At 64.2% G+C, this 17,507-nt stretch overlaps 1 protein-coding gene across 1 annotated transcript; it reads left to right on the top strand.

Moving 5' to 3' along the window:
- Window positions 1–4,007: 4,007 nt before the first annotated feature.
- Window positions 4,008–15,820, top strand: PRRT1 (proline rich transmembrane protein 1). The gene is made up of 4 exons (XM_054015169.1): window positions 4,008–4,083; window positions 12,716–13,140; window positions 13,483–13,653; window positions 13,872–15,820. The coding sequence occupies exons 1-4, from the start codon at window positions 4,065–4,067 to the stop codon at window positions 14,046–14,048; spliced, it is 792 nt and encodes a 263-aa protein (XP_053871144.1). The 5' UTR covers window positions 4,008–4,064; the 3' UTR covers window positions 14,049–15,820.
- The last annotated feature ends 1,687 nt before the right edge of the window (window positions 15,821–17,507 follow it).

Raw genomic sequence — 17,507 nt, 5'->3', positions numbered from 1 at the left:
CCGCCCACCCCGGTCAGGGTCAGGAAGGTGTTGGGCACCACCCGATCTGGGGCCACCACCTCGGGCCGGGCCAGTGTCACCTCTGCGCCCGTGTCCCAGTATCCATAAACTTTCTTTCCATCCACCTCCAGGGGAACAAGGCACTCGCTCCGCAGGGACAGCCCCGCGCCAACCCTGTAAACGGAGAACTTTGAATCCGGAGCATCTGGCCCCCCAGAGAAGCTGGCCGGGGGCCCTTCTCTCTCTTGAGCAGTTGATAAGCTGCCAGCCCCTCTTGCGTGGGAAGCCTGCCCCTCGTCCGTCTGGGCCTCTACCAAGTTAACCCGGTGCGGGTTCGGTCTGCTCAGTCTGTCCTTGAGCTTGGGGCACTGGGCCCGAACGTGGCCTCTTCGGCCGCAGTAATAGCAGCTCAGGTCCCGTGGGTCCCCTCGAGCCGGTCGGTTGTCCCTGATGCTGGGCCTTCCCCGTGGGAGGGGGTTCCCCATATTCCCCCTTTGGGAGGTCCCAGGGTGACTCTCTCTCTGCATCGCGGCGGGCCTGTTCCTTTGGGGCTCCTCCCTGCCACCCCCTGACCGGCTCTTTACAAACTCATCAGCCAGCTGCCCGGCGTGTCGCGGGTTCTCTGGCTTTCTGTCCACCAACCACAGCCTCAGGTCAGATGGGCACCGCTCATACAGTTGCTCCAGTACCAGCAGTTTAATCAGGTCCTCCTTCGTCTGGGCCCCACCAGCCCACTTGCTGGCGTATCTTTCCATGCAGACGGCTAGTTGCAGATATGAGATCTCAGGGGTTTTATCTTGACTCCGGAACCTTTCCCGGTACATCTCAGGAGTCAGCCCAAACTCCCGTAGCAGGACCTTTTTGAATAGTTCGTAGTCCCCTTTCTCTGCCTCTCCCAGTTGGCGGTACAATGCCACGGATTTGGGGTCCAGTAAGGGGGTAAGGACCCGGAGTCTGTCCGCGGGATCCACCCGGTGCAGCTCGCAGGCCGTCTCAAAGGCCTCCAGGAAGTCATCCATGTCCTCCCCCTCCTTGTATGGGGCCATGATGCACTTATCAAAGCTCCGTGCAGTCCTGGGTCCCCCCTCACTCACCGCAGCCGGGGGTTCGCTGCCCTTCAATCTCGCCAGTTCCAGGTCATGCTGACGCTGTCTCTCATTCTCCTGTCTCTGTCTCTCATTCTCCTCCCGTTCCTGCTGACGCTGTCTCTCTTCACGCTGATGCTGTCTCTCTTTCTCCTCCCGTTCACGCTGATGCTGTCTCTCTTTCTCCTCCCGTTCACGCTGATGCTGTCTCTCTTTCTCCTCCCGTTCATGCTGACGCTGTCTCTCTTCATGCTGTCTCTGTTGTTCACGATCCTCCAGCTCCCTCAGTTTTAGCTCTTTCTCCCATTCCAGCCAATTCCGCTCCCCGGATGCCAAACGTCGCCGGGAGGATCCTCTGCTGGCCGGTGGGCTTTGCCGGGGGGGACCCCCTGCTGGCCGGGGGGGTCACGGCGCCTTCGGTATTTGCTGGGCTCCTCCCCACCCTTCCCCTAGGCATAGGAAGGAGGGGTCTCGGGAAGCCCTCAGCAGCCGGCTGACCACTCCCAGCTGGGACAGACACTGGTGCCTGCGCTGCATTTGCCAGGCTGCTTCCCTGAGACACAGGGATCAGTTCATTCGCGCGATCTTCCGCCTCCAGCTGGGCAATGAGCTGTTCTTTGGTGAGCCTCCCAATGCGCAGCCGCCTCTGCTTGCACAGCTCCACCAGGTTGCTCTTAAGCCGCTTGGCATACATCTTCCTGCTGGCCACTCACCGGCCTGTGTGCTCACAGCTCCCCACAGTTCCCAGGGGGCCCCCTAGTGTGCCAGCCCTTCTCGAGGTCACCACCTCTCTGCCAGGGTCGAGCTGCAGACTCCTCCGCCCCTGGGACCACTCGCTGCGATCCCCCCGGGGGACCCTGTTACTGCAAAAGTCCTTCTCGCTGGTCACACACTCCCAGGGGTAATAACCGTCTCTCTCTCACTCTTCAGCACGCCTGGTCCCCATCAATCCCCCTTCGTTTTACTGCTCCCCAGTCACTTACTGCAGGAAGCGCCGTCCACGGGGTGCAGTAGATCCCACCGCTGCCACCAGTTGTTGCGGATTGTGGGGGAGTTAGGGCCCTGCACCCCTCTTCCCGAGATTCACTGCGACTCTCAGCCAGCCAGTAAAGCAGAAGGTTTATTTAAGGACAGGAACACAGTCTCAAGCAGAGCGTGTAGGTACGACCAGACCCCCCCTCAATTAGGTCCCTCGGGGAGGTTCAGGGAGCTTAGACCCCAGCCTGGGGTTCCCTGCGTTGCACCACCCAGCCCCAACCGAAACTAAACTCCCCTCCTCCTGCTGCTCCTCTCCTTTGTTCAGTCTCCCGGGCAGAAGGTGTTAATTCTCCCCACCCCCGTTCCTGGCTCAGGTTACAGCTCAGGTAGCTTCCTTCAAGGGAAGTCCCACATCCCCACTGCAACCCCCCTGCAACATTCCCAGGTCAAATCTGCCCTGCTCCCTGCTCCGTCACAAGGGGCACCGGCGGAGCGGGGGGGCTGCGGGTCGGGAGTGAGGGGCACCGGCGGAGGAGGGGGCTGTGGGGGTCGGGAGTGAGGGGCACCGGCCGGGCTGGGGGCTGTGGGTCGGGAGTGAGGGGCGCCGGCGGAGCGGGGGGGGCTGCGGGTCGGGAGTGAGGGGCGCTGGCCGGGCTGGGGGAGCTGGGGGTCGGGAGTGAGGGGCACCGGCAGAGGAGGGGGCTGCGGGTCGGGAGTGAGGGGCGCTGGCGGAGCAGGGGGGCGGCAGGTCGGGAGTGAGGGGCACCGGCGGAGGAGGGGGCTGCGGGTCGGGAGTGAGGGGCACCGGCCGGGCTGGGGGTTGTGGGTCGGGAGTGAGGGGCACCGGCCGGGCTGGGGGCTGCGGGTCGGGAGTGAGGGGCGCCGGCGGAGCGGGGGGGCTGCGGGTCGGGAGTGAGGGGCACCGGCAGAGCGAGGTGGGCTGCGGGTCGGGAGAGAGGGGCACCAGCAGAGCAGGGGGGGCTGCGGGTCGGGAGTGAGGGGCACTGGCGGAGGAGGGGGCTGCGGGTCGGGAGTGAGGGGCGCCGGCGGAGCAGGGGGGGCTGCGGGTCGGGAGTGAGGGGCGCTGGCCGGGCTGGGGGAGCTGGGGGTCGGGAGTGAGGGGCACCGGCAGAGGAGGGGGCTGCGGGTCGGGACTGAGGGGCGCCGGCGGAGGAGGGGGCTGCGGGTCGGGACTGAGGGGCGCCGGCGGAGCGGGGGGGCTGCGGGTCGGGAGTGGGGGGCGCCGGCGGAGCGGGGGGGCTGCGGGTCGGGAGTGAGGGGCGCCGGCGGAGCGGGGGGGGGGCTGCGGGTCGGGAGTGAGGGGCACCGGTGGAGCGGGGGGCTGTGGGTCGGGAGTGAGGGGCGCCGGCGGAGCGGGGGGGGGACTGCGGGTCGGGAGTGAGGGGCGCCGGCGGAGCGGGGGGGGACTGCGGGTCGGGAGTGAGGGGCACCGGCAGAGCGGGGGGCTGCGGGTCGGGAGTGAGGGGCACCGGCGGAGGAGGAGGGGGCTGTGGGTCGGGAGTGAGGGGCGCCGGCAGAGCGGGGGGCTGCGGGTCGGGAGTGAGGGGCGTCGGCGGAGCGGGGGGCTGCGGGTCGGGAGTGAGGGGCACCGGTGGAGCGGGGGGGCTGCGGGTCGGGAGCGAGGGGCGCCGGCGGAGGAGGGGGGCTGCGGGTCGGGAGTGAGGGGCGCCGGCGGAGGAGGAGGGGGCTGCGGGTCGGGAGCGAGGGGCGCCGGCGGAGGAGGGGGGGCTGCGGGTCGGGAGCGAGGGGCGCCGGCGGAGTGGGGGGGCAGGGGCTGTGGGGCGATTGTTCCTGCCCCGTCTCTCTGACTGGCGGGTCCCTGTCTCTGCAGCTCAGGCGCTGGGGGGGGGGGGGGGGATCCGGGTACCAGCTCGTTTGGGGGGGGGGGCGGTGACGCTGGAGCCGCTGCCGCTAGTTCCCCCCCCCCCCCAGCCAGGCTGCTTCGCAGGAGAAGAGACGAGCGGAGCCAACCCCCGCAAGATGAGCTCCGAGAAAACAGGTGAGGGGGCTGGGGGGCAGGAATGGATTTGGGGGCAGTGGGGATGGGGGCAGGGGGTGTGTGGGGGGAGAGGGGAGGGGGCAGGGGGTGTGGGGAGCGGGAATGGAGTGTGGGGGGAGAGGGGAGGGGGCAGGGGGTGTGGGGAGCGGGAATGGAGTGTGGGGGGAGAGGGGAGGGGGCAGGGGGTGTGGGGAGCGGGAATGGCGTATAGGGGGAGAGAGCAGATGTGGGGGCAACAGGAATGCGTTGTGGGGGAGAGAGAAGGGCAGGAATGGATTTGGGGGGAGAGAGGGGAGGGGGCAGGGCGTGTGGGGAGCGGGAATGGAGTGTGGGGAGAGAGAGGGGAGGGGGCAGATGTGGGGGCAACAGGAATGTGTTGTGGGGGAAGAGGGAAGGGGGCAGGAATGGATTTGGGGGGAGAGAGGGGAGGGGGCAGGGAGTGTGGGGAGCAGGAATGGGGTGTGGGGGGAGTGGGGAGGGGGGCAGGTTTGGGAGGAGCAGGAATGGTGTGGGGGAGCAAGGAGGGGGCAGGTGTGGGGGCAGGAGGAATGGGTTGTGGGGGGGAGAGGGAAGGGGGCAGGAATGGATTTGGGGGGAGTAGGGATGGGGTTATGGGGAGCGGGTGAGGGACAGCAGGAATGGAGGGCAGGGGTAGTGGGGATGGGGAATGGGGAGCAGGTGGGGGCACGGGAGTGTGTGGGGGATGGTGATTGAGGAATGGGTGGGCAGGCGTGTGTAGGGGAGGGGATGGAGGGTGTGGGGGCAGGGGATGATGGGAGAACAGGTGGGGGGAGCAGTGGTGGGGCGCTGGAGCAGGGGATGATGGGAAAACAGGTGGGGAGAGCAGTGATGGGGTGGGGGGCGCAGGGGATGATGGGAGAACATGTGGGGGGAGCAGTGATGGGGTGGGGGGCGCAGGGGATGATGGGAGAACATGTGGGGGGAGCAGTGATGGGGTGGGGGGCGCAGGGGATGATGGGAGAACAGGTGGGGGGAGCAGGGATGGAGTGGGGGGCGCAGGGGATGATGGGAGAACAGGTGGGGGGAGCAGTGATGGGGCGCGGGAGCAGGGGATGATGGGAGAACAGGTGGGGGGAGCAGTGATGGGGTGGGGGGCGCAGGGGATGATGGGAGAACAGGTGGGGAGAGCAGTGATGGGGTGGGGGGCGCAGGGGATGATGGGAGAACAGGTGGGGGGAGCAGGGATGGGGGCAGGCGGAGCAGGGGATGATGGGAGAACAGGTGGGGGGAGCAGTGATGGGGTGGGGGGTGCAGGGGATGATGGGAGAACAGGTGGGGGGAGCAGGGATGGGGGCAGGCGGAGCAGGGGATGATGGGAGAACAGGTGGGGGGATCAGTGATGGGGCGCTGGAGCAGGGGATGATGGGAGAACAGGTGGGGGGTAATTCCCATCCTGGCACAAGCTGACCCCTTGTTCCCATGCTGGGGTTCGATCCCCTGCCGGCCTGAGGACCCCGGGGGGGTGTTTGGTTCCCCCGGTCGGTGCCTCCAGCCGGGGACACGTCCCCCCCTCGCCGGCCGTGCTCAGCTCATGGACCAAGCTGGGGGTCTCGCTCGGAGGCCGGTTTTCTAACCCTTTCATCGTCCTGGGGGCTCCTCCCCGATTGACCCACGTCCTCCTCGAATCGCGGGCACCGGAACGGGAGCCAGGACCCAGCCGCGGGAAAACCCCCTCCCGGCTCCTACCCGAGATCCCCCCGGCCACGGCCCAGGCCGGCGTTCGCCCTTCGCCCCTGCGCCGCCCCGGCAGCTCCCGTCGGCTGATTCTCCACCATCGCCCACAGCCTGGGTCGGCGTCCCTGCGTCCCCCAGCCTGGCCCTACGGCCGCCACGCTCCGCTCCTCGATGGAGACGTTCACATGGAGCCGGATTGACACGCAGATTGTTGGCTCTGGCCCAGATCCCCTGCGCCCCACCGGCCCCTCGGGATCCGGGCCCTGCTTCTTCGCTGGTCCCGCTCTCCGGGGTTTGTGTCGTCGGCGCCTTTTATCCGTCACAGTTTGATGTTTTCTCCCAAGTCATTGAGAAAAATATGAATTTGCGGAGGGCCAAGAACGGATCCTTGCGGGACCTGCTGGACACCCCCCGGCTCGGCGGGGAGGCCCTGTTTGCGGGTATCTAGCTAGCCAACGATGACGCTTGGACAAGGCAAAGTTATGGGGGGGGTGGGAATGCAAAATGGTCTTGAGCCCCGCAATGGGCTCTGAGTCTGCCGGGTCCAGCGTGAAGCGCCGCGTCCGGATGCACAGTGGGCTGTCCTGGATGCCGCAGGCACGGGCGGCCTTGGCCCAGCGAACCGCGCCCCACCTGACCGTGTGCCGCTGGCGCCAGAGCCCAAAGCCAGGTCCTTGGTGTGGGAGTTCCCGGGAGTGGCTGGGGCTCCCTCCCAGCTGTCCACCCCGGTGAGCTGCTGCTGGGGGTGTGCAGCACGGTCCCAGTAGGAGTCCTGCTACACTCGGTGGCGGGCGCGTCTCCTATCCCGGAGCAGTGGCTTATTTCTCGCACCAGTCACGGGTGGCAGCCCAATGACTCTTCAGGCCCTCCTCAGGCTTTGCAAGTCACGGCCCCTTGAGGCCCACGAGCCGGCTGGTCCCTGGTGGATGCATTAGACGTGGTGCCAGCCTTGGGAGAGTCTGGTTTGCTGGACTCTCCAGGCGCTTTGTGGTGGCCCACAGCCACCTGGAAACATCGACCTTGGAGCAGCAGCTCGGTTGCCACGATGACAACCCACCTTCGAGGAAGAACCTGTGCTATCTTGTCAGCCGACCAGTGTGCCGGCTGGTGTCACCGGCTGCTGTCAGGTCACACAAAGAGAGCCCGGTTTTCGTCTTCTCTGGAAATCCATTCTCAGTGCACATAGCGAGGGCCAGCACTGGTCAGCGGTGCTTCGCTTTGGGTGGAAATCAGCCGGAGCGCCACGCCAACACTGTTCGGCCCTGGGCGGGAGGCTCTGTGGGTGTCTGTGACACTGCTGACAATGGTGGTCTCTTCACCTTGGCTTTCCGCCACCTCGTGGGTGTCACGCACGCCGAGTGACATGAAGATGCCAAGCAGTGCTGGCTGGTGTCTTCCCAAGATGCTGTAGTACCTCTGGGGATACCGTGTCAAAGCCACAGCTGTGCCCTGTCTTCATTGAATTCAGCCAGGGCCTTTCTTTCTTCCCCCGAGAATGGCTGGCCCCGGTGCCATCCGGGTTGACTCTGAACAATGTCGTGCGGTACCGCGGCGGACGCCTCACAGAAGGCCGAGTGTCGTACATCAGCACTAGCAGTAGGCTGGGCAGAAGGCGAGTTTTGCTTTTTGATAATATCCACGTTGGTTTTTAATTTTTAAAATATTTTCATCAATTGAAATATTGACAGTTGCGCAAAATGATGGGTGTGACGCATTGTGTAATGTTTATCGATGTACATGTTCGTAGTTGCTGGTAATGATCAGGGCGGTCAGACAGGAATTATTTAACGTTACGATTCAAAAAGTTCAAGCTTTGTTACAAGGAGGAGGGAGGTAAATTGTTCTCCTTAACCTCTGAGGGCAGGCCACGGTCTCTGATTCTATGATTTATAACCATTCAAACCGAAATCGCCAACAGCATGCCCGAATAGCCAATGTCAGTGTTCTTAAAGCAAACTCCATTCAGTTCTCAAGCTGCGCTTTTTCCTTTCTTTAGCTGTCTGCACATTTTGTTTATGATCAGTAGAAATCTCTTTGAATCGGTTTGTGCGTGTGGTGAAATCACCATTTACCAGTAGAAATAGGATCCTTCCAAGACGAGCTATTACTTTTATCAACCAGATTTATAACCTCATCACAAAAAGATATCAAGTTAGTTTGAGAAGATCTATTTCCCATAAACCCCTGCGCATTGGCATTACATATATTACGCTAGTTTAATGCTTTATTAATGGAGTCCCCATAGCCTACGTTTCATTCTCTTGCCTGGGATCAGTGTCAGGTGACGGGTCTTTAATTACTCAGGTCACCCCATTGACCCTTTTTAAATATTGGCACAACATTAGCATTCTTCGAATCTTCTGGAACTTCCCGATTGGCCCAAGACATGTTGGATATCAACATTAACGATCCAGCGATCTCCTCAGCCAGCTCTAGACCTACTGATTTAAAAATGTCTGACTTTAGTAGCTGCTGTTTAACATCGTCCTGAATACTAGTGGAATAGAAAGTGATTCTTCACCATGATCATCTGAGACTACTACATCATCTGGCTTTTATTTGCCAAATAGAGAACAGAAATATTTATTGAACCCGTCTGCCTCATCTGCACTATTATCGATAATTCGACCATTTCCATCTAGTAATGGACAAATAGCATTGTCAGGATTCTTTGTATTGCTAATATATTTCAAATACTCCTTATTGTCCTTAACTCTGCTGCCAAAGAGTTTGCTGTGTGTCCTTTTGCTTCCCTTATCAATTTTCTACAATTCCTAGTTTCTGATTCATATTCATTACAATCAGCTTCCCCTCGTTTCAATTTGTTATGTTTTATTTTATATAGCTGCCTATACTTCCCCTCTAAGCCAGGTTGTATTTTTTAACCAGTTCGGCCTCCTTTCCCAATTGTGGGTTTGGGCCTCTAGCAAACAATTCCTAATGAACATTAACGTTTTTCTGATGAAATTCTTCCTGCCCGCTGATTTGGCTCTTCCTGGCTTTCAGCGTTGTGAAACGCTGCCCCACAAGCATTCAAAGCGCTGTGTAGACATTCGGGCTGCGGCTTGGAAACCTTGGGGGCTTGGCAGGGGGGTCTCCCAGCCCCAAACACCTACACGGCCGTTTGCAGCGTTGTAGCACAAGCCAGACCCAGACTCTGAGCCTTGCTGATTTTTGTCGTGTAGATGTAACCCCTAACTCCGCTCCCCCTCCGCGTCGGCCCAGTCCAGCCGTCCGCCATAGTCCCGGCCCAGCGATTTGTACCCCCACCCATGACACCCCTGAGCCAGGCTGGGGGGAGGGGCCGTGGGGGAGCCCAGGGCTGTGGGGTAGGATTGAGGGGCACCAGCAGAGCTTTGTGTGTGTGTATGTGTGGGGGTGGGTGTCATCCATCCATCCATCTCCCCCACACACACATCCTGGAACTCGCCATCTCTCGCTGTTTGCTCCCCCGCCCCCCGGGCTCTGTGTCTCCTCTGTCTCCCTCTATAAATAGACCGAGTGAATGAGGAAGGTGACCTAAAAAACGAGAGCGGCGCCGGATCGGTGCTCACGAGAGAGAACCCCCGGGAACCGGCGCCCCCCATTCTAGGGTGGGTGCCCCCGGAGCTCCCCAGGACGAGGGGGCACTCTGTGTGTGTATAGGGGGGTGCTGTGCATAGGGGGCGCTGTCTGTGTGTGTATAGGGGGGGCTGTGCACAGGGGGCGCTGTCTGTGTGTGTATAGGGGGGCTGTGCATAGGGGGCGCTGTCTGTGTGTGTATAGGGGGGGCTGTGCATAGGGGGCGCTGTCTGTGTGTATAGAGGGGGGCTGTGCATAGGGGGCGCTGTCTGTGTGTGTATAGGTGGGGGGCTGTGCATAGGGGGCGCTGTCTGTGTGTGTATAGGGGGTGCTGTGCACAGGGGGCGCTGTCTGTGTGTGTATAGGGGGGCTGTGCACAGGGGGCGCTGTCTGTGTGTGTATAGGGGGCTGTGCATAGGGGGCGCTGTCTGTGTGTGTATAGGGGGGGCTGTGCACAGGGGGCGCTGTCTGTGTGTGTATAGGGGGGGGCTGTGCATAGGGGGCGCTGTCTGTGTGTGTATAGGGGGGGCTGTGCATAGGGGGCGCTGTCTGTGTGTGTATAGGGGGGCTGTGCACAGGGGGCGCTGTCTGTGTGTGTATAGGGGGCTGTGCACAGGGGGCGCTGTCTGTGTGTGTATAGGGGGGGCTGTGCACAGGGGGCGCTGTCTGTGTGTGTATAGGGGGGGCTGTGCATAGGGGGCGCTGTCTGTGTGTGTATAGGGGGGGGCTGTGCACAGGGGGCGCTGTCTGTGTGTGTATAGGGGGGCTGTGCACAGGGGGCGCTGTCTGTGTGTGTATAGGGGGGGCTGTGCATAGGGGGCGCTGTCTGTGTGTGTATAGGGGGGGGCTGTGCACAGGGGGCGCTGTCTGTGTGTGTATAGAGGGGGCTGTGCATAGGGGGCGCTGTCTGTGTGTGTATAGAGGGGGCTGTGCACAGGGGGCGCTGTTTGTGTGTGTATAGGGGGGCTGTGCAGAGGGGGCGCTGTCTGTGTGTGTATAGGGGGCTGTGCACAGGGGGCGCTGTCTGTGTGTGTATAGGGGGGCTGTGCAGAGGGGGCGCTGTCTGTGTGTGTATAGGGGGCTGTGCACAGGGGGCGCTGTCTGTGTGTGTATAGAGGGTGCTGTGCACAGGGGGCGCTGTCTGTGTGTGTATAGGGGGGGCTGTGCATAGGGGGCGCTGTCTGTGTGTGTATAGGGGGGTGCTGTGCACAGGGGGCGCTGTCTGTGTGTGTATAGGGGGGCTGTGCACAGGGGGCGCTGTCTGTGTGTGTATAGAGGGGGGCTGTGCACAGGGGGCGCTGTCTGTGTGTGTATAGGGGGGCTGTGCATAGGGGGCGGTGTCTGTGTGTGTATAGGGGGTGCTGTGCATAGGGGGCGCTGTCTGTGTGTGTATAGGGGGGCTGTGCAGAGGGGGCGCTGTCTGTGTGTGTATAGGGGGGGCTGTGCACAGGGGGCGCTGTCTGTGTGTGTATAGGGGGTGCTGTGCATAGGGGGCGCTGTCTGTGTGTGTATAGGGGGGGGCTGTGCATAGGGGGCGGTGTCTGTGTGTGTATAGGGGGGGGCTGTGCATAGGGGGCGCTGTCTGTGTGTGTATAGAGGGGGGGCTGTGCACAGGGGGCGCTGTCTGTGTGTGTATAGGGGGGGCTGTGCATAGGGGGCGCTGTCTGTGTGTGTATAGGGGGGTGCTGTGCATAGGGGGCGGTGTCTGTGTGTGTATAGGGGGGGCTGTGCATAGGGGGCGCTGTCTGTGTGTGTATAGGGGGGGCTGTGCATAGGGGGCGCTGTCTGTGTGTGTATAGGGGGGGCTGTGCATAGGGGGCGCTGTCTGTGTGTGTATAGGGGGGTGCTGTGCATAGGGGGCGGTGTCTGTGTGTGTATAGGGGGGGCTGTGCATAGGGGGCGGTGTCTGTGTGTGTATAGGGGGGGGCTGTGCATAGGGGGCGCTGTCTGTGTGTGTATAGAGGGGGGGCTGTGCACAGGGGGCGCTGTCTGTGTGTGTATAGGGGGGGCTGTGCAGAGGGGGCGCTGTCTGTGTGTGTATAGGGGGGGCTGTGCATAGGGGGCGCTGTCTGTGTGTGTATAGGGGGGTGCTGTGCAGAGGGGGCGCTGTCTGTGTGTGTATAGGGGGGCTGTGCATAGGGGGCGCTGTCTGTGTGTGTATAGGGGGGCTGTGCATAGGGGGCGCTGTCTGTGTGTGTATAGGGGGGCTGTGCATAGGGGGCGCTGTCTGTGTGTGTATAGGGGGGCTGTGCATAGGGGGCGCTGTCTGTGTGTGTATAGGGGGGGCTGTGCACAGGGGGCGCTGTCTGTGTGTGTATAGGGGGTGCTGTGCATAGGGGGCGCTGTCTGTGTGTGTATAGGGGGGCTGTGCAGAGGGGGCGCTGTCTGTGTGTGTATAGGGGGGCTGTGCACAGGGGGCGCTGTGTGTGTATAGGGGGGCTGTGCATAGGGGGCGCTGTCTGTGTGTGTATAGGGGGGCTGTGCACAGGGGGCGCTGTCTGTGTGTGTATAGGGGGGCTGTGCATAGGGGGCGCTGTCTGTGTGTGTATAGGGGGGCTGTGCAGAGGGGGCGCTGTCTGTGTGTGTATAGGGGGGGCTGTGCACAGGGGGCGCTGTCTGTGTGTGTATAGGGGGTGCTGTGCATAGGGGGCGCTGTCTGTGTGTGTATAGGGGGGCTGTGCAGAGGGGGCGCTGTCTGTGTGTGTATAGGGGGTGCTGTGCACAGGGGGCGCTGTCTGTGTGTGTATAGGGGGGGGCTGTGCATAGGGGGCGCTGTCTGTGTGTGTATAGGGGGTGCTGTGCACAGGGGGCGCTGTCTGTGTGTGTATAGAGGGGGCTGTGCACAGGGGGCGCTGTCTGTGTGTGTATAGGGGGTGCTGTGCAGAGGGGGCGCTGTCTGTGTGTGTATAGGGGGTGCTGTGCACAGGGGGCGCTGTCTGTGTGTGTATAGGGGGGCTGTGCAGAGGGGGCGCTGTCTGTGTGTGTATAGGGGGGCTGTGCACAGGGGGCGCTGTCTGTGTGTGTATAGGGGGTGCTGTGCAGAGGGGGCGCTGTCTGTGTGTGTATAGGGGGTGCTGTGCACAGGGGGCGCTGTCTGTGTGTGTATAGGGGGGCTGTGCAGAGGGGGCGCTGTCTGTGTGTGTATAGGGGGTGCTGTGCATAGGGGGCGCTGTCTGTGTGTGTATAGGGGGTGCTGTGCATAGGGGGCGCTGTCTGTGTGTGTATAGGGGGGCTGTGCATAGGGGGCGCTGTCTGTGTGTGTATAGGGGGGCTGTGCATAGGGGGGCCGTGCATATAGGGGGCACTGTCTATGTACGTATATAGGGGGCGCTGTGTATATAAGGGGGTCTCTAACCTTACCCCCTTTCTTTCCCAGGCTTACCGGACTCTGGCCCCCACACCTCCCCCCCTCCCTACAACGCCCCACTGCAGCCGCCCCCTCCCCCACCCGACGCCCCCAACAATGCCCCCCTCATCCCCGGCTACAGTGACCCCCCGCACCTGCCCCCCCACTCTGGCACCGCCACCCTGCCCCGCCTCGGGGGGGCGGCCACCCTGCCCCGGCCGCCCCCCACCTCGGCCACCCTGCCCCGGCCCCCCCACCACCACTCAGCCACCCTGCCGCGCCTGCCCCCCGACCCCTATATGCAGGAGACCCAGTTCAACGCCCCCCCCCAGGGGTACATGGTCCAGACGCACCCGCCCATGGGGACCCTGCCCATCGGGGGGTACATGCACCCCGGCTACCCTGTGCAGCTGCAGCCCTGCACAGCCTACGTCCCCGTGTACCCTGTAGGCACGGTGAGTGGGGTAGTCCCGGGGGGCGGGGCTTCCCCTGCTGCTGGGGGGCGGGGCTTCCCTGGAGTGGGGCTTCCCTCTGCTGGTGGGGGCGGGGCTTCTCTGGAGTGGGGCTTCTCCTGCTGGTGGGGGCGGGGCTTCCCTGGAGTGGGGCTTCCCCTGCTGGTGGGAGGCGGGGCTTCCCTGGAGTGGGGCTTCCCTCTGCTGCCTGGGGGCGGGGCCTCCCTGGGATGGGGCTTCCCCTGCTGCTGCTGGTGGGGGCGGGGCTTCACTCAAGTGGGCGTGGCTTCCCACCTGGCTGTGGATTCCTGTTTAACTCTCGCTCTCTTCACCACCCCCCCGCAGCCGTACCCCCCTGGCAACCCTCCCCCTGGGGTCCCCCCGCCACAGATGCCACCAGGAATCGCCATCCTGGAGCCGCGCCGGCCGCCCCACGACTACCTGCCCATCGCAGTGCTCACCACCATCTGCTGCTTCTGGCCCACGGGCATCATCGCCATCATCAAAGCTGTGCAGGTCAGCGGGAGCGGGGCGGGGAGCAGTGGGGGACTGGGAATGGGGAGCGATGCGGACGGGGGCATGTGGGAGGTCGGTGGCGAGGGGGCAGCAGAGGGGAGCTGGAATATGTGGGGGGGCAGGGAAGATGGGGGGCGTGGGAGTGACGGGGGGCAGGGGTCGATGGGGGAGGCGACGGGGAGCACAACACGTCCCCCCCAACGCCGTGTCCCCCCCAGGTACGGACGGCCGTGGCGCGGGGGGACATCGTGTCAGCCGAGATCGCGTCACGCGAGGCCCGGAACTTCTCCTTCATCAGCCTGGCCGTGGGCATCGCCGCCATGGTCCTGTGCACCATCCTCACCGTTGTCATCATCATCGCCGCGCAGCACCACGACAACGACTGGGACCCCTAGCCATGGGCCCGCCCCCTGGCGGCCCCACCCACCGATTGCCCTGCCTGCCAACCGGGCCCCGCCCAGCGACCAGGCCCCGCCCACTGCCTGCCCTGCCTGCCAACCGGGCCCCGCCCAGCGACCAGACCCCACCCACCGCCTGCCCTGCCTGCCAACCGGGCCCCGCCCAGCACCACGACAAGGCCTGGGACCCCTAGCCTCGGCCCTGCCCACCGACTGTCCCGCCCACCACCTGTCCTGCCTGCCAGCCGGGCCCCACCTAGCGACCAGGCCATGTCCACTGCTGGCCCCACCCCTCAACCAGTCTGATAATCCCCTGCAGATGCCATTACCCACAATCCCCTGCAGCCATTGCCAACATTACCCACAATCCCTTGCAGACCTCGCCCACCAGACCCACAGTCCCTGCAGGTATTGTCCCTCAGGATACCCATGAGGCTTTGCAAGCCCTGCTCTAGCCAGCGACACCCACAATCCCCTGCAGCCACCACCCTGCTGGATACCCAGGAGCCTTTGCAGCCCCACCCTCTCCTGGCTCCGCCCCTGTCCCTCAGTCACCCCTGTATCCATGACAACACCTCCCTTGCCCAGCAGGACCTTTCCCATGATCCTTTGTAACTATTGCCCCCCATCCCTCCCCACTGGCATCTTTGGCTCCACCCCTCAGCAGCCCCACAGCCCCCCTCCTCCCCAACTGAGCAATTCCCATAGTCCTTTGCAACTGTCATTTTCCCGTCAGCACCTCTGGCTCTGGCCCCTAGGAACAAGCTCCGCCCTCTGGCCTCACACCCTCCAATGGAATACTACCCACAATGCTTTGCAGGCACCGTATTCTGCCCCCAACCCTGGGTCTGACTCCACTCCCACATGATTAGGCCACGCCCCATTGGCTCAGGCCACACCCCCTGGCTTGCCCTAAATATATTCCTGAGCTTCCCCATCAGACCACGCCCCTTCATATCAGGCTCCGCCCCCTCACCCCCCCCCCAATAGCTTCATGCCTTGATTGCTCCCCCAAAGCCCCAATTGGCTTCTCCCCAATTGGTTCCGCCTTCTTCAGCACAGACTCCGCCCCCTTTCTTCCCAACAGCCCCTTCCCCTTTTAGCCCCTCCCCCATAAACATTTTGCTCCAGATTGGAGGGGGAGCGCAAACCCCAATATATCACAGAGCCCCCAGCTGTACATAGCAATGAAATAACCCCCTTGCCAAGGTGTGACCCCAGCATGAGCCCCCCAAATCTGTGACACTGGCCCTTTAAGACACAGCCCCCCCCCACAATGAGACCCCTCTTTTCCCACACACCCCCAAGTGAGTGATGCCGCCCTTCTGGGACGCCACCTCTGCCCCCCTATGGGGGGATTCCTGGTTCAGGGGGATGGTGGGGGGCAGGGAGGGGAGAAGTTTGAGGGTCCAATGCTGCATTTCTGGGGTTCAGGGTGTTTGAAGTCTGGGGGCATAATCACTGGGATGGGGGAGACACTGTTCTTTATTGGGGTCCCCCCAAGTCACCCCCACCCAGCACGCTGCCCCAAAGCCTAGACATCTGGGCATCCCTTGCAGAGACCCCAGAACGGGACAGGTGTGCTGGGCTAGTGGGGGGGCTGCGGGTCGGGAGTGAGGGGTGCCGGCAGAGCTGGGGGGGGTGCAGTTTTGTATGGTCCATCGTAGCCCCCCTACATGGCCCTGGTCCCTGTGCGATCCGGCCCCCGATTCCTCTCCCGTCGGCCTGTTTGCAAGTCATCTGGGTTAATAAATCTCTATTGATAACGACTCCAGCCTCGTCCCTGGCCCTGACCGGCTGCACGGGAATCGGGGGGGGGGGCAGGGCGTGGGGCGGGAAATGAGGCGGGGCCTGTCCCCTCTAGGGGGCGTCGGCTCCCACCCGGACCAAGGGCAGGGATTGGCTGGCTCAGGGGGGCGGGGAATGGGGCAGGGGCCTGTCCCCTCTAGGGGGCGCCGGCTCCCACCCGGCCCCAGAGCAGGGACTGGCTGGCTCAGGAGGGCAGGGAATGGGGCTGGGAATGGGGTAGGGATGGGCTGGCACAGGGGGGTGGGGAATGGGGCAGGGGCCTGTCCCCTCTAGGGGGCGCCGGCTGCCCCCCGGCCTGGTGGAAGGGGGCTGGCTGGGGGAGCGGGGCAGTGGGTGGGGGGTGTTACACAGGTGACAGAAGGAAATATCGAAGCCCATAGTGCTGCCCCCCTGTTCCCCACCCCGTCGCCCCCCTCCGGCCCCGATATCCCTCCCCCAGCCCCATTGACCCACCTCGCTGCTCCCCCGGTCCCTGAGCAGCTCCGTCTGCCCCCATGTCCCCCCACCCCCGCTTTCCCTCCCTGGCTCCCGGATACCGCCCCCAGCCCCCCATCCTGAGTCCCCCTCCCCCTCGCTCAGTTCCCTTCTCTGTGTCCCTGTAGGGCCCCCCGTCCACCCCCAGCATCCTGGAGCTTTGATGTATCCATGGTGACGGTTGCCTGGCTGCGGCAGGATGGAGGGACCATGTGATGGCTCCCGGCATGTAGGGCCAGGGACGGGGAGGCAGCTGGGGGGTGGGGACTTGTCACAGACAAGCAGAGCTGGGGGGGGCAGGGCTGGGCTGGCAGGGGCTGCGGGTCGGGAGTGAGGGGCACCGGCAGAGCTGGGGGGGGCAGGGCTGGGCTGGCAGGGGCTGCGGGTCGGGAGTGAGGGGCACCGGCAGAGCTGGGGGGGGCAGGGCTGGGCTGGCAGGGGCTGCGGGTCGGGAGTGAGGGGCACCGGCAGAGCTGGAGGGGCAGGGCTGGGCTGGCAGGGGCTGCGGGTCGGGAGTGAGGGGCACCGGCAGAGCTGGGGGGGCAGGGCTGGGCTGGCAGGCGCTGCGGGTCGGGAGTGAGGGGCACCGGCAGAGCTGGGGGGGCCAGGGCTGGGCTAGCAGGGGCTGCGGGTCGGGAGTGAGGGGCACCGGCAGAGCTGGGGGGGCAGGGCTGGGCTGGCAGGGGCTGCGGGTCGGGAGTGAGGGGCACCGGCAGAGCTGGGCGGGGGCAGGGCAGGGCTGACCGGGGCTGCGGGTCAGGAGTGAGGGGCACCGGCAGAGCTGGGGGGGGGCAGGGCTGGGCTAGCAGGGGCTGCGGGTCAGGAGTGAGGGGCATCGGCAGGGCTGGGGGGGCAGGGCTGACCGGGGCTGCGGGTCGGGAGTGAGGGGCACCGGCAGGGCTGGGCTGACCGGGGCTGCGGGTCGGGAGTGAGGGGCACCGGCAGGGCTGGGCTGGCAGGGGCTGCGGGTCGGGAGTGAGGGGCACCGGCAGGGCTGGGCTGGCAGGGGCTGCGGGTCGGGAGTGAGGGGCACCGGCAGGGCTGGGCTGGCAGGGGCTGCGGGTCGGGAGTGAGGGGCACCGGCAGGGCTGGGCTGGCAGGGGCTGCGGGTCGGGAGTGAGGGGCACCGGCAGGGCTGGGCTGGCAGGGGCTGCGGGTCGGGAGTGAGGGGCG

The sequence above is a fragment of the Malaclemys terrapin genome, unplaced genomic scaffold (genome assembly GCF_027887155.1).
Source record: "Malaclemys terrapin pileata isolate rMalTer1 unplaced genomic scaffold, rMalTer1.hap1 scaffold_58, whole genome shotgun sequence".
Taxonomy (NCBI): Eukaryota; Metazoa; Chordata; order Testudines; family Emydidae; genus Malaclemys; species Malaclemys terrapin.
The sequence above is the reverse complement of the archived record's forward strand: the minus strand, read 5'-3'. Positions and strand labels throughout refer to the sequence as shown.